This window comes from Mytilus galloprovincialis, chromosome 3, assembly GCF_965363235.1.
Source record: "Mytilus galloprovincialis chromosome 3, xbMytGall1.hap1.1, whole genome shotgun sequence".
NCBI lineage: Eukaryota > Metazoa > Mollusca > Bivalvia > Mytilida > Mytilidae > Mytilus > Mytilus galloprovincialis.
This window is the reverse complement of record NC_134840.1, coordinates 21,429,880-21,456,633: the sequence shown is the minus strand read 5'-3', so window position 1 is coordinate 21,456,633 and position 26,754 is coordinate 21,429,880. Positions and strand designations below refer to the sequence as shown.

The 26,754-nt window shown below is 32.4% G+C and overlaps 2 protein-coding genes across 4 annotated transcripts; one reads left to right on the top strand and one right to left on the bottom strand.

Moving 5' to 3' along the window:
- The first annotated feature begins 305 nt into the window (after nucleotides 1–305).
- On the top strand, nucleotides 306–16,786 carry LOC143067403 (uncharacterized). 2 transcript variants are annotated; one of them, XM_076240640.1, is made up of 6 exons: nucleotides 306–452; nucleotides 10,690–10,700; nucleotides 11,585–11,844; nucleotides 13,539–13,632; nucleotides 15,434–15,501; nucleotides 16,613–16,786. In XM_076240640.1, the coding sequence occupies exons 2-5, from the start codon at nucleotides 10,692–10,694 to the stop codon at nucleotides 15,488–15,490; spliced, it is 420 nt and encodes a 139-aa protein (XP_076096755.1). In that variant the 5' UTR covers nucleotides 306–452; nucleotides 10,690–10,691; the 3' UTR covers nucleotides 15,491–15,501; nucleotides 16,613–16,786. The 2 variants fall into 2 exon arrangements, with proteins under 2 accessions (XP_076096755.1, XP_076096756.1); XM_076240641.1 differs by lacking the exon at nucleotides 16,613–16,786 and adding an exon at nucleotides 16,335–16,353.
- A 1,923-nt stretch (nucleotides 16,787–18,709) lies between these two features.
- LOC143066356 (uncharacterized) lies at nucleotides 18,710–23,311 on the bottom strand. Of its 2 annotated transcripts, XM_076239310.1 has the most exons (4): nucleotides 23,113–23,311; nucleotides 21,286–21,416; nucleotides 19,889–20,033; nucleotides 18,714–19,468 (listed from the first exon to the last, which is right to left on the bottom strand). In XM_076239310.1, exons 1-4 carry the CDS (start codon nucleotides 23,168–23,170, stop codon nucleotides 18,897–18,899), a joined length of 906 nt encoding a protein of 301 aa, XP_076095425.1. In that variant the 5' UTR covers nucleotides 23,171–23,311; the 3' UTR covers nucleotides 18,714–18,896. The 2 variants fall into 2 exon arrangements, with proteins under 2 accessions (XP_076095426.1, XP_076095425.1); XM_076239311.1 differs by lacking the exon at nucleotides 19,889–20,033 and having other exon boundaries at nucleotides 18,710–19,468.
- Between the last annotated feature and the right edge of the window lie 3,443 nt (nucleotides 23,312–26,754).

The window sequence follows — 26,754 nt, the reverse complement described above, 5'->3', positions numbered from 1 at the left end:
TATAGTATTTGTTTATTACTCAAACCGTTGCATCAGACTCCATTGATGTATACATATAGTAAAGTAGATACATATAACTAAAAAAAAATAGCTTTAAAACTTTTAAAACATATATTATCTAAAGGGTCAAATATCAGTGACAGTCACTACATGTATATATATTTACATGTATGAGGTTAAATCCAAGTCTAAATAATTGTACACTTTTCATTTAAATTCAATAGGATTTATTATTTGTATTGGTTATATCCGTGGTTGCACTACAAAGGTGGACTAAGTAAGAACTTTAAAACTATACGTTAAACGTGACATTGGTTCTTTTCTATAAATAGTATCATTCATGTAAAGGAGAGATTTATTTAGTGTATTTTTTCATTATCTACCCCTATTTAATTTCAATATCATTGATGAACAGGATATTGGATAATTGTATTTGCAATTAACATTCTCAGGTATAGTTGCAGTAATTGTGTTAATGTATTACAGGTCAAAAATATTCATTTTTGATATGCATGAATGTAACGACATTGTGATGATGTAGTAATATTTTGAAGAACATTATGGTGCTTATTAACTTAACGTGACGGTACCCAGATTGCATCTATTTTGGCAATTTTTTCATCTACGTTTTTTTATGATAATGACAAACATGTCCATTCTGTGTTTATTTTGTAGCCGTATCCTTCTTTATTATAAAGGTACACCAATTTGATTTTTATTCCATATGGAATCATAGAAAAATTGGTCTAAACTGACCTCCAAACCATCAATGATTCTGAAATGAGGAGTACCCAAATTGCATCCATGCTTAAATTCACATCGTCAAAAGTCTAATAACAGAGCTTTTGTTAAATTTCTTCAAATATTTTGAACAATTGGATATTAGTCCATGCTTACTCTTCATTATTTTTTAAGTGGATACTTGTAACATATTGTATTTGCTCATTTTAAAAAGATGACGTTTTGATGACGTCGCATGGCGACGTTTCAGTACATTTTGCTGTTTCAGTAAATACTTCTTCTGTTGATAAATACTGTGAACGTTTTGTGCATATCTAAATAGTTTTACCTATGTTGAAAGATGTGTTTAGTATCAAATCATAAAAATACTAATTGTTTAGTCTCTAGGAAATCTTGTAAGATTTTCGCTGCTAGTTTTGCTAAATAGGTGCAATTTGGGTACTCGGTGAAATTTGGGTACCGTTACGTTAGAACTGATTACGCTTTTCTCATATTTCTTGTTATATATTTCTTTTTATAAGAATTAAAATCTGTTTTATAAGAAGCTTTTCAATTGTCCTTTTTGGAATGAGGCTCACTAACAAGCAAATCGCCTGTACTTATCAGTGAAATATTTCTGCTCATAAAAAGTTAATCGACTGTACTCGTCAGTATCATGTTTTTCTGATTTTGAGCAAGTTAATCGCCTGTACTCGTCAGTATCATGTTTTTCTGATTTTGAGCAAGTTAATCGCCTGTACTTGTCTGTTATATGTTTCTGATCATTAAGAAGTAGGTCCGGTAAGGGCCGATTTTGGCCTCAAATTTCAGGTTCATCTGACGAAAGATATTTGACACTTTTTCAACACTTAAGGTGGCTCACCCCAATAAGGACCCCCGGTAGAATTTTTTTATTTTCACATATTTTGTAGATCTTTTTATGCTGAATCCAAAAATGCAAAGAAAAAAGGGGGTCACCAGGCTCGTTTTCCCCTCAAATTGAAGCGAAATGTGCGATTTTGACCCTATTTCCAAACATGCCCACCCTTTCAACAATAACGGTTACATCAAATTAAAAGACTTTTAAAACCAAGTCAGTATGATTTTTATGTGAAAAAATATTAGAATTTGAAATGTAAACCTTTGCCTTGATTGTTTTTGACTTAAAAATCCTTTTATTTTCAGATTAATGTCTAAATTTTGCATTTTCTAATTTCAGTTTAAGGCAAAAAATATTAGTTTAATCGATTTTTTGTAAAATTTCCCCGGTAGATTTTTTTTAAAAACAGATATGTCAAAGCTATGAACTTTTCGAACATTTTAAGGTAAAATAAAATGGGGGTCACCAGGCTTTTAAAAAAGTTACGAGCTTTTGTTTAACCCCTCTACCCCATAAGATCTGATTTCAATGCACTCCATTAATTACTTAATTGTGAATTCTTTATTGATGGCTTTAATAAAATAATGTTTGTAATTATATCAATAAACGATGACTGAATATAAAGGTGGTTATCGTATTACTGTTTGTTATCAAAAAGCGAAATTTTGATTATTTTGGTGAAATACGGTAATTTTGTCTGGCGCGAGTTGCTTCCCTCTAATTTGGCGCCATTATCGGACCAGAGGAATTTCAAGGTCGCCATTGCCGAGCAGCATACTATATTGATGAATACGACCATGTGAATGCAGAACAGACATTGTGGCGAATATACAACGATGAAGGTAGAGTTAGTACATAAGAAAATATAGATTTCGATATATTAGGCAGCCAAATGTTATCAGTATAACGAAAAATACAAACTTGGGGGTTGTCTCAAAATACTCGCTACTGATGAAAATCACTGCGGCTGAAACCTTGCACGGGCTCAATTTCTGTTCCATGTTTAATGTTATAGATCGTTATAGCTGGTATCTTATTTATGTGTTTATTTTACCCTTTACAGACAAGTTGTAAACATGTCTGGCCAGTTTTAGAAAATATCCGTGTGCAAACGGTCGAAGAGGAAGTGATGACATCTTCTATGAAGCACCACAACTGTCCTTTTTACGCTACCGTTAGTGTCAATGAATTAGTCTTTTTTAATCATCATTTGTAATATCTAATTTCTTAGCCAAGTCAGGGTCATATGTATGTGGGGTACCCCATAACTTCCCTCGGAACAGTTTCTACTCCTTAGGCTTAGCCCTAACTATATTTCCCTTCCCTTAATTTCACCCTAAACCCCCCCTCTTTACTTCCATCTCCTTGCTCCAAGACAAAATAGAAATGACTAAATATATTTCCAAAATACCCCCCTTTTCTCTAATCCCTCATTCCCCTGTCTCCTTATCCCTGTCCACCCCTCAATTAAGGTCCTCAAGGGGTTTGATTGACTTGTTTATTTTCTTGAGAATATGATATAATTGGCCTAATTTGTAAATGATAAACCCTACACCATATTGAAGGATTCGTCTTGATCAACCACAATTTGTTTACCATAACACCCCCCCCCCTCTCCCTAATTCTGTTAGGTATACAAAAATGTCTTAAGGTCTAGTAATAGAAGTATCAGGGTTAAACATGTACAGAGTGTGGCCATAAGTATTTGTCACTTGAGATTTTTAGCTGTTCATGTATATTGTATATAAAACTACATTTTTTTTAAAAAATATTTTGGATTGATTTAAGCATCCTGGTACCAATAGAAGCAGTATTATCACAGGTTTATTTTTTTGGTTATATTTTTTTGTGTCTCATTTTCATTATTTTCTGTTCAGAAATTCGATATATATTCAACCAAATTAAATTATAAAAAATATTTTATGTGTTCTCAAGGGAAAACAAAAACACATGAAAACGAACCTATTATCAAATAAACACATATTAATTTATACCATTCTACTTCATTTAAGGTTACCCTTGCATTGTCAGTCTTATCAAACTTGCATGTACCTCCCAAATTAGGTTTCTGTTCTCCAACTTGAGTTTGCCTCTACCAATGTTATGAAACTAATACACAATTAATGCATATATATGATACTACAAACAAACAAACATGAAGTTTGAATTTTTGGTGGGGTCGCTTTTACTGTTCTGGAGTTATGCCCCTTTACAAATTAAAAAAATGCTGAATTTTTGTTCCTTTCATTAACACAAGTTTGCTTCATCCAAATGTTCTGAAACTTATATGCAATGCTTACTACAACAACAATCAGATCAAGTACAAATTTGGGTGGTGTCACTCATTTCATTCTTTATATGCAAGCGGCAGCTCATCTGTGTCCCATGGACACATTACCCATCATGCCCATTATGAACTAGTCTACATCTATATGCTTTTGAATGTCAATAATTGTTGATTTTCTGACAGAAATACTCTGATATTTCATTTCAGGCTGCAAGTATATTTGTACATGTACATTGCAAATGGAAGGAGTGATCTTGGAATGTTCAACTTTACTTGGAAACTATTGGCAAAGTACTGACAGAATTTCATGAGAAGCCAGTATCATATTCTAGTCTTGCAACCGGAAACTATGCATAAAGTGCTGAAACTTAAGAACAACATTCTACATGTATATATGCAATATGTGTTGCCACAATCCACTTAAGGAGCTAAGATCAATTATAAATTGGAACTACATGTATATGCTTTAGGGCTGTCAAAATCCTTTAAAAAAATCCAATCAAAAGGACCTACTTCACCTTTATATATTGCTACCTGTCACAATGATGAATACAGATCATATATATGAGTCTTATAAAAAAAAAACAGTGAAGGAGAATAAAAATAATGAAAATATAGAGCTGATCAGCTAATGATTGTACATGTACATGATGTATAAATGGCAACAATTCTTATACATGTATACTAGTACATTGAAATTAATTATATTAATAAATGTTTTATATATTTGATCTCATATATATATATAGATATTAGAGGAATAAAATCAATCACGTTTCAAAAATTTGATTTAGTTGAGGCTTTTTTTACGCTCGTTTTCAGGACATATTATGGTATACCATTGACTGTCCATCGTCAACATGTCGGACATATACTCAAAAATAATAAATACTAAAAGGTACATGTAGTAGATAAACTATTTGCGTGCAATAATTTACAATTCTGTCTGGCAATGTCATTGGCCACATAATCACTTGTATGGTTCATTGGTCAACAGTAAGTCCTCTTTTAATATGCTATATTGTGAAATAAATATGTCATCTTCATGTATATTTGGTGTATGAAATGATTATTAAATGTATTATAACAAATTAAAATATCAAATAAGAGGATGTGATATGATTGTTAATGAGACACAAGAGACCAAATAACACAGAAATGACTATACATGTAGGTCACCATATGGACTTCAACAATGAGTAAAACCTATTCTGCATAGTTGGTTTTAAAGGCCTTGAAATGACAAATGAACAATTTAAAACATTTCAAATGAGAAAACTATTGGGTGATTTATGTAAAAAAAGAATGAATGAAAAACAAATATGTCTGTCTTGCAGGGTTTATCTGAACTTAAACTCATTTTCATGGACTTGTCTGTTTCTTGAATTCTAAAAATGTTTCAAAATATTTGGTTGATGGGATGATTGTTACAAAGTCCGACAAAGGGTGCAGGCTCATTGGTTGATTATATTGTGAATAACCGAAGCCGGTCCTGCTTTGGCAGTTAGTCCCCACATTAATTGCCACTGGAGAAATAAAATACTAAGGAAAAAAAATTGAATCAGGATAATTTTCTGTCGATATGCACATCTACATAGTATGTCTTTATTATCTAAAACGGTTTCATGAAATTCTGTTGTGCGGTTTGAGAGGAGTTGCAATGACAAACTGTTGCAGTAGTATATTGAAGCAAATAAGTTCAAATTGCCTTACTCCTAGAAAAAAAGAATGTGTACATCTAAATAGTATGTCCTTATCTAAAAAGGTTTCATAAAATTCTATTGTGCGGTTTGAGAGGAGTTGCAAGGACAAACATGCAGTAGTATAGTGAAGCAAATAAGTTCAAAGGGGCATAACTCCTAGAAAAAATTTGACTTGTAAATTCCTATCGATATGCACATCTGCATAGTATGTCCTTATTATCTAAAAAGGTTTCATGAAATTTTGTTGGGCGGTTTGAGAGTTGTGATCACAAGAAACAAGACTGATAGACTGGCTGATGGACGGACGGACGGGTCAAAAACGTTATACCCTATGCCACTTCGTTGCATAGGGTATAAAAATAGGAAGATTGGGTATCATTGTTTATGAGGCAACTCTTCACCAGAGACCAATTTACAAAGAAGATAACAATTATGTCCCCGTACGGACTTCAAAAATTACTATAAACTGATATACCACACAGTCAAACAAATAAAAGTCCCAGAAATTACGTTTTTTTATATGATTGCACATAATGAAAATTTAATTTGCATACTGAATGATCACTGGCAAATATTTCAAGCATAATACGGATGAGAACATGCAGATAAGTATCAATTATGAAAGTTATGCAAAGTAAGAGGAGCTAGATATATGGACTGCCATAAGAAAATGAATGGACAATTATGCTTGGTGCATGTATAGGCAAAAATCCCGCTTAATAGCTCCGTATGTATATATCCAGCTGTTTGAACACCCTGTATAATCAAGGGATCATCTGTCAGATTAGTCATATTTCTATGTTAACCACACGATATGAAAATAAGCAGATGTGGTATGATTGCCCATGAAACAACTATCCACAAAATTCAATATTATAAATTAAAAAAAAACATTATCTCCTTTTATCATCACGCATAGATCGATGATTAGTTATGCATTTCTTTGCCACGGTAAGATCAAATCAGTGTTCACAAACAAAATTGTCATTCACATTTTTTGCCGCAATGACATCACTCAACTATATTTTTTTTAATCAAGAACTTTCCTTTATTAGCTTACCTTTTAAAAAAGCATGTCAAAAATTAAGATAGAAGTTAAAGTTTGCCAACATCCCCGGCTAATATAGCGTTCCTGTGTACTGGGCGTAGTTTTTAAATTACAATCCAAACTTTCCCTGAACCTAGTAGTATAGATTTTTTTTTATATATAAAATCTTTAGTAGTGTTTGAGACTGTCCGGCACGCTGCGGGTGTATGTCCTAGCAAAATCCCGACATGCTGAAACCAAAAATTTTGCGGTTCTCTGCAAAGCATGCAGTATTGAGGAATTATATCATAGACCGATATATAAGGTCGGAATACTAGGCAAGTCCCGGTTACTTTTGACAGTGGTGGATCCAGGGGAGGGTTCCGAGGATTGGAACTCCCCTTTTTTGGACGATAGAATGGGAAAATATAGTTGGCACACCCTCTTTTTGTCCTGGGTTGGGGACCCCCTGTTAAAAAGGCTGGATCCACCCCGATTGATCAATTTTCATCTTCATGAAAAGGCGGAAAACAGCAAATTATTGAAGTGTCGTTTTATTTCTGCAGGAAAACAAATAATAATTTTAGTGAAATAAGTTGCTGGATCCATTAGTCTATTTTAATAACACTCAGTGCTCTGATTCAATTATTTTAGTTTTAATGCTGATATTTTTTTTTTTTAATATGAACTCGGTTGACATATAGATACAACAGAAAATTGTAAATCAACAAAATAACAATTCAGCAAAATAAGTAATAGAAGAAAAGTATCATAAAAATAGAAAACATTGGCCCCGAGGTCTTAGATTATAGGACTTAGTCTAGTGTTCCGGAAATCATGGAATTGTGATACGAGAAAAAATGTCAAATGATTTTCGTGCAGGTAAACAAATCTTTAAATTAAAATGTTAGGTGTGCCTGTCAAGTATTAAGTCTGTTAGAAAATTGGCATGTCCAAATATGTTTTTGGGAAAATAAACACATATATGTCTCTGATACGGGTCACAAGTCAGTGGCGGATCCAGAACTTTTCCTAAAAGGGGGGGGGGGGGGGGGGGGGCTCTAGTCATGCTTCAATGATTCCCTATATAATCAACCAAATTTTTCCCACGAAAGGGGGGCCCTCAGCCCCCCCACCTTGAAAGCTGTACGATGACATGAATTTGTTTACATCGCTATCATTTGTTTATAGTTAATCATTGCGTCATTGGCAAAACATTTTCAAAAATAAATTTCCAAGACATCATTTAATTCAACCGGTATTTAAGTGAATTTAAAATATGGTACGAACGGACCCAAGAGGCGACCGTGTAAGATGAGAATGCGTTTTGGGAGCGAAGCGGCACCAAATACCGTCGACGTCATACATGTGACTTTGTCAGTATTTATATATTCTTTTTTTTTTTAATGTTATATTCATGTATATTTCTGTCTTTTTTAACTTTTATGCGAAAATGAAGAAAGCACTCTGAATTTCTGATCGAACATATTTCCTGTTTTGAAGAACGTTTCGCATCATTTCGACATTTGTTTACATCGTCAAGGGTGCTTTCATACACGCCCGCGTTCCAAGGTCGTCAAAGCTGTTTTTGAGAAGACCCCTAAAAGCGACCGTTCCCAAGGCACTCGTCGTAAGAAACATGCGTTAAAATATGCGCACTGTTAAAGGGCCGAGCCACCTTAAGTGTCTATTTCAGTTGATTCAATTAGTTTATGTGAAAGATTTTAACTGAGCTAGTCATTAAAAACGCTCCGATTCAAGCTTAAATATGAAAAATCTATCAAATATTCCAACAAATGTCACTTTTCAGATGTTGATTTTGTCAAAAATGAAAGTGGCCGCATCCGTGTTCATCCTCAACCTTTATATATGTTATGTATCATCATGAAATACAACTAACATTTCAATAATGAGCATGCACACAAATGCGTCCACTTTCATTTAAGACGGAAACCGTCTAAAATTTAACTAAAATGCTAAAATTGTGAAGATTTCAGTAATTTAGCATGACTTAATGATGCTAGCACCCGATACATGTGCATTGTATTGTCAAAAAAGCCCATATTTTTGTAGAAGCATTCTATTTTCCAATAAATAACTAAAATAGATATAGGAAGATGTGGTGTAAGTGCCAGTGAGACAATCTCCATCCAAAGAACAATTTATAAAAGTAAACCATTATAGATCAATGTACGGCCTTCAACACGGAGCCTTGGCTCACACCGAACAACAAGCTATAAAGGGCCCCAAAATTACTAGTGTATAACCATTCAAACGGGAAACCCAACGGTCTAATCTATATAAAAAACGAGAAACGAGAAACACGTATAAATTACATAAACAAAGGACAACTACTGTACATCAGAAAAAGTTTACATTTAACAATTTTGTAAAACTGCTATATTTTGAGTCCAAAAAGGGGTCTTACTGGACCTTATCCTTTGTAAATCGTCAGTTTTTGTCAGTATTCTGTTTCTGTTTCTGATCTTAATCAAGCAAATCGCCTGCAATTGTCAGTGTAGTTTTCCTGCCTATAAAAAAGAAATCGCCTGTATTTGTCAGTGCTATGTTTCTGATCTTAAACAATCAAATCGCCTACACTTGTCAGTGTAGTTTTCCTGCTCATAAAAAGGAAATCGCCTGTGTTTGTCAGTGTTAATATGTTTCTGATAATAAACAAGTTAGTCGCCTGTACTTGTCAGTGTTATGCTTCTTTTCATAATTACGTAAAACGCCTCTACTTGCATTTGTCTGTTTTATGTTTCTGATTATCGGTTAGTCGGCTGTAGTAATATTTCAGAGTATAAACTAATAAATCGCTTGCACTTGTCAGTGTGATTTATCTGATCGTTAACAAGCTAATCATCTGTATTTTTCAGTGTTATGGTTCTGAACATAAACAAGTTAGTCGTTTGTGCTTTTAAGGATTATGTTTCTAATCTTAATCAAGTTAATCGCCTGTACTTGTCAGTGTTAAGTTTCTGGTGACAAATAGGTTTATCGCCTGTACTTGTAAGTGTAATTTGTCTGCTTATAAAAAGTAAATCGCCCGTACTTGTTAGTGTTATGTATCTGTTCATAAACGCGTAAATCGCCTTTACTTCTCTGTTTTATGTTTCTGAGCATAAACAAGTTAGTCGCATGTACTTGTCAGTGTTAAGTTACTAATAATAAACTAGTTAATCGCTTGATACTTGTCAGTGTTATGTTTCTGATCGTAAACAAGTTATATCGTGTACTTGTTAGTGTTGTGTTTTTGATTATAAACACGTAAATCTCCTGTATTTGTCAGCATTTATGTTTTTAATAATAAATGAGTTAGTCGCTTGTTCTTGTTCGTCTTATGTTTCGGATCATATAAACAAGTTAGTGTCTTGTTTTATTATCCTGAACACGTTAATCGCCAGTACTTTTCAGTGTCATGTTTTTGTTTTAAACAAGTTATTTATACGTTTATAATTTGTAAGTGCATTAATATAATTTGCCCCTGTAAGTGACACTATAGCCACTCTAGAAATGATGTTTACTGTCGGTCGTCAGAAGTCAAGGTGACAATATTGCAATATTAAAGTCAGCTCATTTGAAATATCATTAATTTTGCAATTATTTTATATATTTCTACATCGTTAAAAAATTGACATCAATAAAATGAGCTTTCAATAAACAGGTATGCTTCTCAATGACAAATCGTTGTTATCATAGATAATTTTAACAATTTTTTTATTATAATATTTACTTCCTTTTTGTCTGCTTGTATTACTTTACAGATATGCATTTTTGTTCAGCGAATTTCTCTTGAATTTAAAAGTAAATCCAGAATAGCATAATTCGCTTTACTCTTATTAACCCTTACTGCTGGTTTACCTTAAGCTCCTTAAAAGATCACCGACTCCGATTGTACATAAATTTACTATTACACAATTTTACCTTATTTTTCGTTAATCTGTGTTGCGCATTTTGTCATGTTTTGAAAACCTGACTCCAATGCGCAAATTAACCTTCAGATAGCTTTTGCTAATTTGTTTCACACCATTAACTTGTGTAAAATGTTTAAACACATTATATTTTTCAGCAATGCAGCAGGTAAGTCAGTCACCATATTGATCATAATATATATTACATATCATGTGTTCCTGCATAAAAAAAAAGTTTGAAAGTGTATCATGTATGTTTGATTCCTTGAGTATTTAGGTGTAATACCACCAAATCATAGTTCGTCACATCCGGTTCAATACGAAAATAGGTCGAAAATAAATTTCCTTTGAATTTGAAAGTTAAAAAAATTGAAATTAATCCTACATCTTATTGCATTACAAAACTTCTGAGTCATATACATCTTGGGTGTTTCTAAGCACCAACTTTTTTTACAGGTTAATGCAAATAAATAGTATGAACAATAGATTTATTAAAAAAAAGACTGTTTTGTAAGCATATTGATAATAAGACATATTCATCAGTCATCTTGCGCCCATTATATTCAGTATACAAAAAAATGAGAATAAATGTTCTTAAAAATACGCAATACAGTAAATAAACTCGTCATAGATACCAGGGATGAAATTTTGTATTTGCGCCAGACGCGCGTTTTGTCTACAAAAGACTCACCATTGACGCTCGAATAGTCTAAGAACTAGTAAAAATCAAAAAAGGAAATATTTAAAAGATATGTTTGCGTCAATCCCATCAACACATATGAATATTCATAACATGATAATTTTGTCTCATCCTCATTGTTCATTACCCATAGTAGGTTTTTTGATGAGTGTAAATCTTTTAGATGCGTGCAACAATTATTCATCATTGTTATGGTAACATGGTATCTTTTCGTTGATCTAATAGACCTTCATTAGTAGAAAAGAAAATGTCTACATCTTTGAAATATACACTACATATTTGAAATATACACTACATGTAGGTTGAAAAGGCAGTCGTTTTTGTAATATTTCATGTTCTCTTATTTTTCATAGTACCCACCTCCTCCTGGTGGGCAGTATCCCCCGCCTCCTGGTGGGCAGTATCCCCCGCCTCCTGGCGGTCAGTATCCCCCACCTCCTGGTGGGCAGTATCCTCCGCCTCCGGGTGCTCAATATCCGCCTCCTCCACAAGGACCACCTCCACCCTATAATGGCGGATATGGTCCACCTCCAATGCACAACCAACAGCAACAACAGCAGGTTGTAGTAGTACAACAAACCAGTGACTATGTAACAGTGAAGGAAAATAAAGGGTAAGTAGATACATTACGATAACTAACCTTTTTCCAAATGTTTATTTCAGTTTTTCAATAAATTGTTCAATTTGTAGGATCTTTTAATTCGATGAGAACTGGGGAAAAGTATGAGCAGTAATGGTCATAGAAAATGTTCAAATACTACGTCATATCAGGTCGGAATTGTGACATTCACTTCCATGTTCCGTTTTGAAAACTGTTACACTGCCTTTACATCAGAATCCTTTGTATGGTTATATCTTAATAGATTGCTCTCCCTTCAATCGGTTGTATCACCTTCGATGTCCCTACTAAAATGATGCATTGTTTATGTTCTTTCCCTAGAACCTAAGCAAACCTAATAGGAGGAAAAACCGTGAATTGGTCAATCATAGTCTCTTGTGTAATACAATATAGTAGAGATACAATATAAAATTGATTTGTATGATATGGCCTAGGCCTGCACTCCCGAATCAGAATGTATCTAACTTAACAGTGATTATCTTCTTCATAATCCGTCACAGTCGTAAGTTTTTTTTCCACCGTTCTAACGGTATGCTTTATTTTCAAACGTGATATGTGATTCCCCTTTTGTATCGTCTTTTGACTCGTGTTTAAATGATATATAGTATATTATCATATTATATGACATAAACCAAAAGCAAACCATAAGCAAAATTAATTTGAAATGTCTTCAAAGGGAAAACAACCATATAATATAGCAGAATAAAATCGAATAGAATATGTTTTATTCGCCAAATTAGGACCCCAGGAGGGCATATAGCATACAAACATGAACAAACCAACAATTATTGAAAAAAAAACACACATAAAATCTTGGTGAACTCCATTGCTATGGAACAGTAAGTAACTCGAAAGAGTCCCTTATAATAAAAGTACATAATAATGTGGGACCTCAATTGAATAAGTCTTAACGAATAAAACATATACAGTGTACGCCAGTGAATCAGCAGCAACAAAACGCGATACTAACAACAGAATCAAAGCCATCTCGATGTCAATATAAGGATCTGACAATAGACAAGAAATCCCAATGTATGCCTATACAACTATAGTTTAGTTCAAGTAATCAAAATCAGATAGTCTGTCATATCTTTTATTTTTATTTTTACTATAGAGTTACTATAACTTCATTGGAACATAATCATAATGGATTACTTTAAGAAGCGTAAATTCAATTTTAGTTTTACTATTGGATGCTCGTTCTTTATATACCTGAAAACATTAACAAAAATGACTGTAACGTCGACTCTCGAGATATGGCAACAAAATAATTTCATTAAAAATGGGATACTTTTCCTGGTGATTTTTTACAATGTATGAATGTTTTATTTAGATGGACTTTGAAATTTTCATGTTGTGAATGACAAGGAAGTTTAACCTCCTTTAAACATGTACATTTGAAGTTTGCATGTAAGTGTCTGTAATCTATTGATTGTAATGGTAGGTAATGAGAGTAATATTTTTCACCTGCCAGTATTATGTAATATTTGACAGTTGAATAGGAAAAAATAAAAAATTAGATGATTAATTACATTTATTATCGAAAGTAAGTTTCATATCCTTCGAACACCCTTTTTAGTATAGGCAGACATACAAAAATGTATGAGGACGATTCTATAAATGCTACAATAATGCATTTTCGTATCATATATTAATATTGAAGTAGATGTTTACTTTATTTTGATTAGATGCATGCCAGACACAAGTAATTGGGAATGGTGGAACTGGTTGCTCTGTGTCCTTGCTGTAATATTTCTAGGGCCAATTATCTTAGTACTAGGAGTAAGTTGGCTGTATATTTGAATTTCTTTGACTTATCAACGATTTGCCTGTGGCGGGTCTTGAATTCCTGGTTTTATATCTTAACACACTTTCCGAAGTTCAAATATGAAAACAGCTTCAGAAGCAGCAAAATTGTAAGAAAACAAAACATGAGGAGAACGGCAAATGCTCTAAATTGGGGCTGCTTCATTTGTTCTAGGTCGGGCGAACCGGGACCGGGTTAAATATGGCTAAAAATGAAACGAGTTGAACCGGCTGATTTAAAGATGGCGACAGAAGTTCAAATTTATACTTTTTTGCTTTCTAAGCTAGGGAATATAAAAGATGAACCTATTAACAATAAATATATATTTTTAAAATGCAATCTTTTTTTTGAGGCCTTATTCATCATAAAATTGTTTCTCGGAGATAATTTTATAAATTTGAAAATAAAATATAGCATGGCAATTTAATATCGCCATAGTGGACCAATGCAGTATCATGTAATATACTAGTCTGATTGACAAAAATCAATCTTCACCTTTTAAATTCCGATAATTTATCTAAAATTGCAGTTCCCGCCATATTTTTATGACCGGTTGATTGCTTGCCGGTGAGTGAAGACCGGCGAGGGCGGCGTATGCCTATTTGCGCCGGCGGCTGATTTTAAAGCAAATGAAGCGACTGTGCCTATACCGGAAGCGTCGACCGGGCTAACCCGGGTTAAGCCACTGTGGCAAATGAAGTACTACCAATGTAAAGACATATTCAAAATATCAAGGTTAATACATATCGACTACTGGGTCCTTTGACATCTTTTAACAAATAATTAGTATCTCCCTTATATTTTTAAAACATTTGTATCAATTCCAGCAATTGGTCTCAATATACGTTTAATTTATTTACTTAACTTTGCACTAACGCCTCAGCTACTTTTAGTGTTCGTACTTTTACTTAAATGTGTCCATTGTTCAAAGAAATACCAGTATCCACTATATAAGGGGATTGAGCTTGATTAAACATTAAAGTTAAAGATATTTATCTTTTCCTATTCGCTTTAAATTAAACAATTTCCTATCGGCCTTCTATTCTATTTGACACTGAATGTTCCTTGTATGTGAAATAATTTCTAATATAACAATTTAACTCTAATGTTAATATATATCGGTATATACATCCATAAGACTCTCCTGCTTTTATGTATTTAAATAAAATTATTTAAGTATCTATTGTATATATACAACTTATATATAATTATATATATGTTTACAAACATTTTTTAGAGATCTGTCGTTATTATTTTTAACACTGTCATATGAACGGGAGGCTTGGCTATCCATAACACAAGTTTTAACTCACCATTTTTTCTGAAAACAAATACGGAGTTGAAGAACAATGAGTACCCGAAATTCCAAAAGGTTTTGCCAAAACACAGGTAATCGTTTCCTGAGATAGAAAGTACTTAGTATTTTGAAAGATGCAACGTTTTGCTTACAGTTATTTAAAAATACATATAAATGACCATATTAATGATTTTTCACGTCAACACAGAAGTGCCGACTTCTTGACTGGTGATACCCTCGGGGAAAAACCCTCCAACTGCAGTGGCATCGACCCAGTGGTTGTAAAATAACTCATCATTGATATCAGGTTTAAAATTTTGTACGACATATCCACACAAAGACATATGTATACATTATAAAATTATTATATGTATCTTTACTTATGAGTATACAATGATTTTACATTTTTAATAATGTCGAACGTCCTGATATTAGGATAGAAATATTACTTTAAAATAACATACATTATGCTATTACAGTTGGTATGTTGTATTCTACTGGGTGGTAACGGCGGTCATGACCATCACCATCATTAAAGATTATCAAGGTAAATATCCTACTGGTTGTGTTTCCAACACTCACTGACTAAGATTGAGTTTCGGATGGCCAGAAGGGGATCCAGCCAATTTAATTAAAGGGAGAACGGTGTCCAACCATATTTCCCCATACAAAAGTATTGATCGTAAAAAATTTGTGTTCCCACACCCGAACCCTCTTTGCCCCTTGGATCCATCTATGATTGCCAATGTAAGAATATTTAGCTTTAACTGCTAATGACAAGCCCGTGTTATCATACATCAGAGCACTTTGCTAAACGTATGCTAAGGTTTCATGTTGTTATGCTAAAATATAAATATATATGAATTAATACTCACTATATAGCAAACAAAGCCACTTGCTTTCGATTGAAAATAATGATTCTATAACATAACATTTGCTCTTCCATGAATGTAACAATGTGTCGGAAGAAACAATGTGGACATAAAAAAACACCACAAGTCGTATAGAAACTGAAAAAAAATACGACCTTAAGACAAACAGGGCCACAAAACACTACAAAATGAAATAAGTAAAAGACTGAGAAACAAGTACCCGACCAAAAACTGATCGTGATCTCAGGTTCTTCGGAAGGGTAGGCAGATCTCTTCCACTAATAACACCCGTCATGTTGTTATGAGGTTACTACAAATTTGGTGATAGGTTTTGTTCAAACGTTTGTGTTTTTGCACAATAATTACCTTATAATCTTCGGATTATTACTTAAAAGCACAATAAACCCAGTTATGGAAAATATTTCATTTCTTTATCCACTTTCTTTATTAGCTTATTAGCTTATAATTAAAATAAATAACTCGTTGATTCTTTTTTTTTAACATCCAGCAAAAAATCTATCATATGAGTATACATATACATGACAAGGATAAAAGTGGATCTAGACTAGATAAGGTGTGCATATTACTCAAGCGTATTACCAGTTACAGATTGTGTTGAATACCAAGAGAGGTTTCTGGAATTCTCATGACATAAAAGGATTGTTCGAGTGATTAATTGATGTCAAATCTGTCCACTTGAATTATAATATCATGCTTACATGCGAAGTAAAAATAAAGGTAAATGTAAGTACTTGTTATAACCTACTAAATTTCTTTTTTTTATAGATTGACGAAAGACTTCACTACACAGATTTCTTGGGCATTGGTGGGATCGAAATCAATGAATACATTATTATTGCATTGATACTAAATAAAAGATTGTAAATAATCATCTCATAAAATTATAGTTCTCTTTATCATTCTGTATTGTTTGTTTGTCACTAAAGTTATGTCTTTTAATTGTCTTTTTAATTATTTTAACTGATGATAATCATACTAGAACGGTCAATAAGAGGCGGATGATACCATGGAGACATATTAAAGAGAAAAGAAGAGAAAAATCGCCATGACAAAAAACGAAATTAAAACATGAAAAGTCCACACAATACCACATAGAAAACAAAAATGAGTAAAACGAACCCTATCAAAGGTTGAACTAGGATGCTTTCAAAGGATAAACAGCCCTTTCAACATGTAAAACATAATGTAAATATCATACGTTGGCCTTCAAAACTTGTGTTTGTTATTTTCCTATTTGTGTATTTGGCTATTATTGAAGGTCATACAAGGAAATGTAGATTATTACATAAATAAATATCAATTTATGTATATCTTTGCATTCACTTCCCAATTGACTTTCAATTATACAACATCTGAGTTTCTTACTCGTACAATAGTAAATGTATCTCATCGATTAAATGAAGGATTTGTATTTACAAATATTAGATTTTTTATAGCAGGTACTTAATCAAATGTATAATTCAGTGTAAAAAATACTCGTTCCACAAAGCAAGCATAGTGAATACTGAAATGTATTGTTATAACATACTAGTATCATATTGAGACCTTGCAGGAAAATAAAAATTGTGGACAAAAAAGGGTATTAGTACTTACATTCCATTCTGCCATTGCTACCTTTTTATTTTACGATAACAATCAGGATAAGACACTTGTATGTGCGATAAAAACTTTGGAAATAACAGTCAAATAAAGTTCCAACTATCTCTATGTATACAACTGTCATGCAAGTGAAGGATTAACTTAACTACACACCAGGTTCTATAATGGTTTTTCTTTTACAATTGTGACTTGGATGGATAATTGTCTTATTGGCACTCATACCACATCTTCCCCCATTAACCCATAGCTACCATTTTTTTTTGAAAATGTTTATACTAAGTCAGAATAAAACGGTTGATGTCGCTTGTTCTGTTGATTTATAATGTTTATACCAAGTCAGAATAAAACGGTTGATGTCGCTTGTTCTGTTGATTGATAATGTTTATACTAAGTCAGAAATAAAACGGTTGATGTCGCTTGTTCTGTTGATTGATAATGTTTATACTAAGTCAGAAATAATACGGTTGATGTCGCTTGTTCTGTTGATTGATAATGTTTATACTAAGTCAGAAATAAAACGGTTGAAGTCGCTTGTTCTGTTGATTGATAATGTTTATACTAAGTCAGAAATAAAACGGCTGATGTCGCTTGTTCTGTTGATTGATAATGTTTATACTAAGTCAGAAATAAAACGGTTGATGTCGCTTGTTCTGTTGATTTATAATGTTTATACCAAGTTCTGTTTATTGATAATGTTTATACTAAGTCAAAAATAAAACGGTTGATGTCGCTTGTTCTGTTGATTGATAATGTTTATACTAAGTCAGAAATAAAACGGTTGATGTCGCTTGTTCTGTTGATTGATAATGTTTATACTAAGTCAGAAATAAAACGGTTGATGTCGCTTGTTCTGTTTATTGATAATGTTTATACTAAGTAAGAAATAAAACGGTTGATGTCGCTTGTTCTGTTGTTTGATAATGTTTATACTAAGTCAGAAATAAAACGGTTGATGTCGCTTGTTCTGTTGATTGATAATGTTTATACTAAGTCAGAAATAAAACGGTAGATGTCGTTTGTTTTGTTGATTGATAATGTTTATACTAAGTCAGAAATAAAACGGTTAATGTCGCTTGTTCTGTTGATTAATAATGTTTATACTAAGTCAGAAATAAAACGGTTGAAGTCGCTTGTTCTGTTGATTGATAATGTTTATACTAAGTAAGAAATAAAACGGTTGATGTCGCTTGTTCTGTTGATTGATAATGTTCGATTTTGTCAGTTTTTACTTACTTCCCCTTTTAGAATTTACCTTAGAATTCGGTATTTTTGTTATACTCTTCCTCTAAAAATATTAACATTAACCTTGTTAAGAACTACACATGTAAGTTCAGCTCTCTTTCAAAAACGATACGGCTTCCATAATATATTTATTGGCTGGTAAAAACCTGGCATTTTTGCTTATATTTAGATCTGAGGTCAGGTTGAACAGTGAATTGGTCGTATTTTATTAAGGTCGGTATATATTCATTAGATCAGAAAATAAAACTAATGCAAATGGAAAAACTAGTATAAAACAAGCAGTCCACCCCATAATACTGCACGATTTCCTATTGTCTTCGGCTGATCTTTTCTTATTCCAGTAAGCAGAGGTTTCCTTTACCTTCACTGTTATATTCTTCTGCAGTTGAAATATGTAGTTTTGTAGAATAATTCGAAGTCTGTCTCTTGACATACTCTTTTCAAGTTGAAACCATTTGTTACTTTTTAGCTTACAGGAACATTGGCATTTATTTGATTTGTAAGCAGCTACAGAAGTTGTGTCTGTGTCCTGATTTTTTGTAATCCAATCCGTTGATGTAATTCTTGAATTTGCAGCAGTCGCCTTCAACGTTTCTGTATTGTCAACAGCATGAGACGTTGAAGCCAAAGGCCAATATTTAGATGTAACTTGACCTGTAGTTGGCTTCAATAAAGTTGTCACTATCGAAAAGGGTTTACTTGTTGGGGAGATCGTGTTTTGATCAGTGGCTACTGTAGACTTGACTGGCGTAGAAAAATATGTAGTAACACCACCATTTACTGCAAATATATCAAAGATGTGAGACAAGATATTGTAACATTTGATTATTACTTCGTAACACTAGGCGTTTGTGAAGCGGATAATACTAAGGTACAATTTGAACTCACTTGTTTATTAAATTCTTGATATTCCTAAATAAACTGACAACGCCATGGCAAACAAAAAATAAGACAAACACTATTACAAATAAAAGTACACAATACACAATTAGAAAACTAAAGACCAAGCAACACGAACCCCGACAAAATATGGGGGTAATCTCAGGTGCACCGGAAGGGTTAACATATCCTGCTCCACATGTGGCAACCGTCATGTTGCTCATGTTATTACCCAGTAATAGTCTAATTAAGTATGTCTCATTCGCGAAAAAAAAAATGCATTTCAACACCTCATACTACTCGTTCGTAATATAAACTTACTTGAATAAACAAGAACTTTAGTCTCATCTGTTCCACCACATATAGTAGATGTTGGGGAACAAGTAGGAGTGGGCAAGCAATACGCTAGTCTTTTAAATGTGACTATACTCGGCTGTTGATTCGAGCAATAACAAACACATCCAGTCTTGATGAATTTAAAGAAATAAACAAGAACAATTAATATGTTTAATTAACAACCAACTTGTTAATGAAAATTTTACAACGCTATACGGATATCGATTCGCACATTTCCCTCTCATAAAATACGTGTCGTCATTAACTTAAATGCAATATTGAAACAACTTGATTATCCGGACTGTCTTGGACAAAAGTACAAATTATCTCCGTGCATCTTTACATTCAATTTTCTTGTGAAGTAGAGTTGCGTTTCTTTTTCTTCGTTGTTGGTTAAAGAATTATGTTGATTTATAATATGTTCTTTAAATTTTCTGTTTGAAATTGTCCTTTTTTGTTTTTTCCGTATTACAATACTTATTGCACGTCAGTGTTTCTAAGTTTCCGTTGTTTTCCTCTTACATATATAGTTGATGTGTTTCCCTCTAACGTATAGTTGATGTGTTTTCCTCGGTTTTAGTTTATTCCGGGTTTGTTTTCTCTCAATTAATTTGAGAATACTACTGTTGCATTTTCTTACATTTATATACACGATTAAATTACAAAAATCAGCCGGTCCTTTTCATATACCAAATTTTAAGTCTAATATTGAAATCTACTAAAACTTTGAAATAAATCACCAGGAAAGCTAAACCATATCAGATCGATATTTTGTGTCTGTGTTTCTGTTAGGGTTTTTTGTCGATCTGACGAATCAAGTACTATTGAACTGATATTTTAGTTCGTTCTTACGTAATAACCAGGTTAGAGGAGTGATTAAGGTGCCAACAAGCATGACGATTACACCTGACACATTCTGTACGTGCCTGTAACGTCTGAAGCCCATCATTCAGTGGTTGTCGTTTGGTGCTGTATATCATATTTGTTTTTGTTTCTGTTTTACACTTGGGACAGTCAGAGACTACCACGTGGTATGAATTTTGCTCAGTTTTAAAAGCCATTCGGTGACCTAAACATACTAACATCTACGTGATATTTATAGACGAATAGTTGTCTGATTGTCAAACATACCACATTTCCTTATTTCATATATTATAGTATTGTAAAATAGTTCCAATAATGTAAGTTGAGGATTGCATACAATATACAAAGTTATGTTCTATTTAAGTGACCCCTTGTGTTTTAAATCGGTAATATTACATATCATCTAATGTTTTAAATTCATACATAGATATATATTTCGTGCAATTACTAATACATGTATTAATATATAATGAGCAGATGAAAGATTGTTAACTAAAGCTATCGATATATAAACTTACGTTTTTTGTCGCAGCGTATATTTTGCCTTTAGTTTTGCAAGCCGTTATACATTGCTGTGATGTAGATATTTGACTTCCTTGATATTCCTCAAAAATGTCATACCGATCAAAACAACCGATAACCTTGAAATCTACAATACAAAGAAAACTTTAACACATAATTCATTAATGGCGCTCGCATCAATGCAGTTGAAAAACAATCTTAAAAACGAGTCGAAGATCATCTTAATAACCTGTACTCCACAGAAAAACCCTATAGACAGTGAAAATCTAACAGGATGCAGAAATGTTCAGAATGTTGAGATCGACTGTCACATATTGTTAATTTACACCAAAATGGCGACCTATCGATTCTTAGTTGGAGTTATCGCCCTAAAAGAAAGATGAATTTTACCCTGTTTTTATTATTACTGCCTATCATCTTGAAACTATAATACATATATAATATACAATATAATTAAAAAATAATCAACAAAACTAGATCTGAAAATCCTCAGCCTGGCTGAAATAGTCGGTCGGCTTCTTAATTATAGGAACTATTGTTCCTGAAGGACAATTTAACCCCAAAGGCGCTTCTGCTTATACTCTTATTTTTCTATCTGTTTGTTTCCTCACAGGGTGTTGTGATAATACACCAATGGTTAGTTAAGAAAGGGTTGAACATGCTTAAATACGTCACACGTCAAGATCCTGTATTTCAGTGTGCGTGTGTGTGTATGGTTTTTGTTTGTTATATTAGTTTTTCGTTTATTACTTTATGATATTCATTTTGGTCATTGTTGAAGGCCATGCTATTACCTTTTATGGTTACTATCATCTTCTCCATTTGATCTCTGGTGAATTATTGTCTCATCTTCTTATCCAATTAATATGGAATAATTGTTGACATTAACCTCCCCATGGCGGATTTAACATGATTCTAAAGCACATGCTCATATTCAAAATGTCGTATATTAGAACACGAAATTATTTTCTCAGTATTAAATTGGATAGCCTGTAAAACTTAAAACTTCACTTCAAGAAATTCAAGCGACTTTAATCATCTGATATTTTTCAATAACCTCAGGTTTAGTCAGGAATTGATTTTTTTTGTAAACCGAAAAAAACATCCTTGTAGATTTCGAAAAAAGAGCAGGCTAATGCCACTACAAGGTAGCGCTAGCACCCGCAAAATGGAAAGAGATTGCTATAAATTGCAATAACTTGTTTCCCAATCTACTATACATACATATATTTAAACTAAACAGAAAGAAGTATGGTAAGCATAAATCGTAGTTATATGATTCAATCATGAATTGATAAAAAAAGCAATACCACAAATGTGTGTTGTGTTTTTGAAGTCCGTAAGTATTTATGAATTGCAAGGAGGGGCGAAAGATACCAAAGGGACTGTTAAACTCAGACTCAGACTCAGAACGAAAACAAACCGACAACGCCATGGCTAAAAACAAAAAAGAGAAACAGACAGATAATAGTACACAAAACGTAACATAGAAAACTAAAGACTCAGCAACATGAACCCCACCAAAAACTGGAGTGATCTCAGGTGCTCCGGAAGGGTAAGCAGATCCTGCTCAACATGTGGCACACGTGGTGTTGCTTATGTTATTACAAATCCGATAAATAGTATAATTCGGTAAGTCTGTTTAAAAGTTTAACCATATACTGAGAAAACACGCGTTTCTTTTTCTGCAAGACTGAGTATATATGAATAACTTACTGTTGAGTTCGTGTTATTTATAAAAACAAAGCATAAGTTTAAAAAGATACGGTAACATAGATTGCCAAAAAAATCGTTGGCTGTTTTATACCACAAATTTTTCCTACCTTGGGTGTATCCATAAATAAATAAAATGTATAACATTATTATCCGTATTGCTGCCATCTTCGGTGGAAATGTCTGTTTCAATCTTAGTAACTCGTTTTATATTTTCATTTCCCATTATCGACCTATACCAACCTCTAGAACTGTTTCGGTATCTATTTACTTTGTACAAAAATATCATAATTATTTTCACTTTTGAAAATATTCAACTTGAGATCATGAATTATTTTTGTATCATCACACATAATTACTCAAAGCACTCAATATTTTGATTTTTTTGCGTACGACTTACGTTTAAACAGTGGAATATAAGGCATGCAGACGTTGAAAATTGGTTCTAATACCTATGAAAATAAGAACAAAGGTATTTGATACATATTAATTAAATGTTTTTGATGAACTTTATAAACTTTATTGACATTATAATTATTATGAATCTCGAGTTGAACGGCAACAGAATGTTAAACGAGAATACAAATAGTAAATGTCATTCCATTTAATTCATAATATCTCCATATATAATTATGTACATGCATTGGTTTGAATGCATCGGTTACGTCATACTTACATAATTGGCTTTCAGTTCTTAAGGACTTAATTAAACTATCTTCAATCGACAATACTTAATGGAGTAATTCTATAAGAATCAAAAAATTAAATCACAAAAAAAAAAAACAACTCGGAGGAAAATTCAAAATGAAAAATCCCTAATCTTATCGCAAAATCTTAAGTTTAAGCACATCAAACGAATTGATAATAACTGTCATATTCCTGACTGGGTACAGGCATTTTCTTATGTAGAAAATGGTCGACTTTACCTGGTTTTATAACTAGCTTACCTCTCACTTGTATGACAGTGGCTTAAAATTGTATTATATTGACAACGATGTGTGAACAAAGCAAAGCAGAAATTATAGTTAAAAATGTCAAAATAGGGGTACAACAGTCAACATTGTGTGATAATCTTAATGAATATAAAAACAAGCAATATCATCAAAGATAAACTAATAAGCATACAACAAAGCATATATAATCCTGGTACTTTTGATAACTATATAGACAAAAATAAAAAAAAATAAAGGACAGGAATATAAAACTTTACCATAGCACAATAACGGGATGTACTGATCCACATCAAATGAATATCACTAGCACTGGACTAAACAATAAAAGTAATATTCAAAACGACAAATAAGAAATACTATAAAACGTTATTAAGATAATAAACAACGTCAGTATCCAAAAGTATCCAGGTGAAGTTGGAATATTGATACTAAAGAGGGGAAATTGATCATTTCAAAATTAAAATTGTCTCGTTTGTTCTATATTATGGTACTGAGATGACCGTGTATGTCAAGTTCGATTTCAAGTCTCAGAATGTTGCTTGATTTTCTAGTTCAGGGAAATATATTAATGGAAATATCATTTGAAAATTTCTTCAAAGACAAAAATTCCTACATTTTAAAGATTTTCTTTATAGTAATCAAACGAATTTAGGCAATTATAAATCACTGTAATCCATACAATAATGATCAAAACAAATGACGTCGAACCAGCTATGAAAGTCCCTAAACATTAATCCAAACAGATAAAAACAATGGCATAAATTATGACAAAAACAATAAACGAAAAAAAAAGATATAATAGATAGCATCTAACGACAAACACTGAATTAAAAACTTCAGGCTAAGGATAGGCACTTATGGAATGTAGCGAATTAACCATGTTTACTTTTTAAGCACCTACTCTAATCTAACCTGTGACAGTGGTGTACCAGAACAACGTAAGAAAAAACATAAATCAGATTGGCACGACTAACAAAAACAAACAACTATTTTTTGTTTGAATTGTTTTACATTTGTCAGTTCATGGCCTTTTATAGCTGACTTAGTGGTATTGGTTTTATTTATTGTTGAAGACCATACAATGACCTCAAGTTGTTAACTTCTATTTTATTTGTTCTCGGATGGAGAGTTGTCTCATTGTCAATTATTCCACATCTTCTTATATTCATACAGACACAAAGTACCGTTCAATAGTTTCCCGAGTTACGGAAAGCCATTAAAAAAACCAGATCAAATCATGTTCTGTTTCAAGATTGTTGCTCTATGAACATTTCATGTCTATCAATCAATTCTGGTAATTTTTTCACAATGTTCAAATTTACATCAACACTCGTGATAAAAAGTAGATACATGTAACCTAGAAATCTTTCCCCTAAACAGATTTAATAAATTTACATTTTTTTGGGATTTCATAAGGATTATCACTTGTTACAGCACGTTTTGTTGAGCTTTTTGTAATTCAAAGCTTAAACATAGGTCAAATGAGGTTCATCCTACGTCCATTTTCTCGTCTAATGCGTTCACATATACAATGTAGTAATTAGGTAAAGACGCATAAAAATGCAATATATAGACCTAATCATGTTAATCGAGTCTGATCTCGTTATCGTAAACATTATATTGAATCCACATGATGCATAAACAGATGAAAGCATAGTTACTCTATCGTTGAAGTGAAACTAATTAACACAATCGCTGGCCGATTATTTGCTTGGGAACATATCTCATCTTGGAAACTTACTATAACCATCACCGAAGCGAAAGACTAATTAATTCTTCATAATGAATTTCATACCAGACCGTGACAATCTCCTGACTTTGAAAACTTCAAAGCAGAAGGACTAATATTTCAATATATAATGAAATATCATAATTTTTCATAAGGAGTTTTTCTACTGATTAAAGCGAAACGGTCGATGTTTAATTTTTCGTGATTAAATATTTATTATTTGCACTAAAGTATGCCATAAACTAATCTTGCTATAATGTCTTTGAAATAGAATGTGTTAGTTTAAATATCTTTTAAACGAATTGAACATTGTAGTTGGTTCATGTCTGTCATATTTGTAAACGGTTTGTTATAAATCAATTTAAGCCGTTATTTTTCTCGAACGGTTGCCTATAATTGCTTACATTAACTTTGTTTTTTGAATATTAAATTTGTGTTTTGGTTTGTGTTGATACTAAGTAAATAATTTTTATTGGTTTAAAATCCAAAATTACAGAATTGATACCAAGACAATACAAATTTGTTATACACAAACATACAAACATATATATATCATACCAATTTCATAAACATTATATGAGGAGGTGGTACCACAAACTTATTTAGTGCTTAATAAAGCATTTCTAGAAATGTACATGTCGCATATAAATTTAACAATAATTCTAATTATATCAGTCTCAACACACGTATACACAAATTTAAATCTTGCTTCATTAGTCATATTTAAAAAAGAGGGAACTATTTCAGTAATTTTGGAAAACAGTTGGTCTCTAATTATATTTAGTTTTGTACATTTTAAAGTGAAATGAAATTCATCTTCTACTTCTAAGAGGCACAAAGGACAAATTCTTTCTTCTACAGGGGTTTTAGTGTGACGCCCTTGTTCAATTCTAAGAACACTATTACTAATACGAATTTTTGCAAAATGCCCTATTACTTTTCTGTCTATATTTAACAATAAATAGGTTTCCAATTTATAATTTTCTTTAAGCTGTCTATATGTTCTCAGCTTATTACCATGTACTGATTTATCATCACAAAATGTATTTTCTTTCCAATAATTAAGATAT

Coding starts and splice junctions, on each gene's coding strand:
- LOC143067403 (XM_076240640.1), top strand. Junction 11,845..13,538: donor ACAGTGAAGGAAAATAAAGG/GTAAGTAGATAC, acceptor TATTTTGATTAG/ATGCATGCCAGACACAAGTA. Junction 13,633..15,433: donor CAATTATCTTAGTACTAGGA/GTAAGTTGGCTG, acceptor ATGCTATTACAG/TTGGTATGTTGTATTCTACT.
- LOC143066356 (XM_076239310.1), bottom strand. CDS start 23,170: ATGGCAGCAATACGGATAATAATGTTATACATTTTATTTATTTATGGA. Junction 21,417..23,112: donor TATTTATGGATACACCCAAG/GTAGGAAAAATT, acceptor TTTGTATTGTAG/ATTTCAAGGTTATCGGTTGT. Junction 20,034..21,285: donor TATACGCTGCGACAAAAAAC/GTAAGTTTATAT, acceptor AAATTCATCAAG/ACTGGATGTGTTTGTTATTG.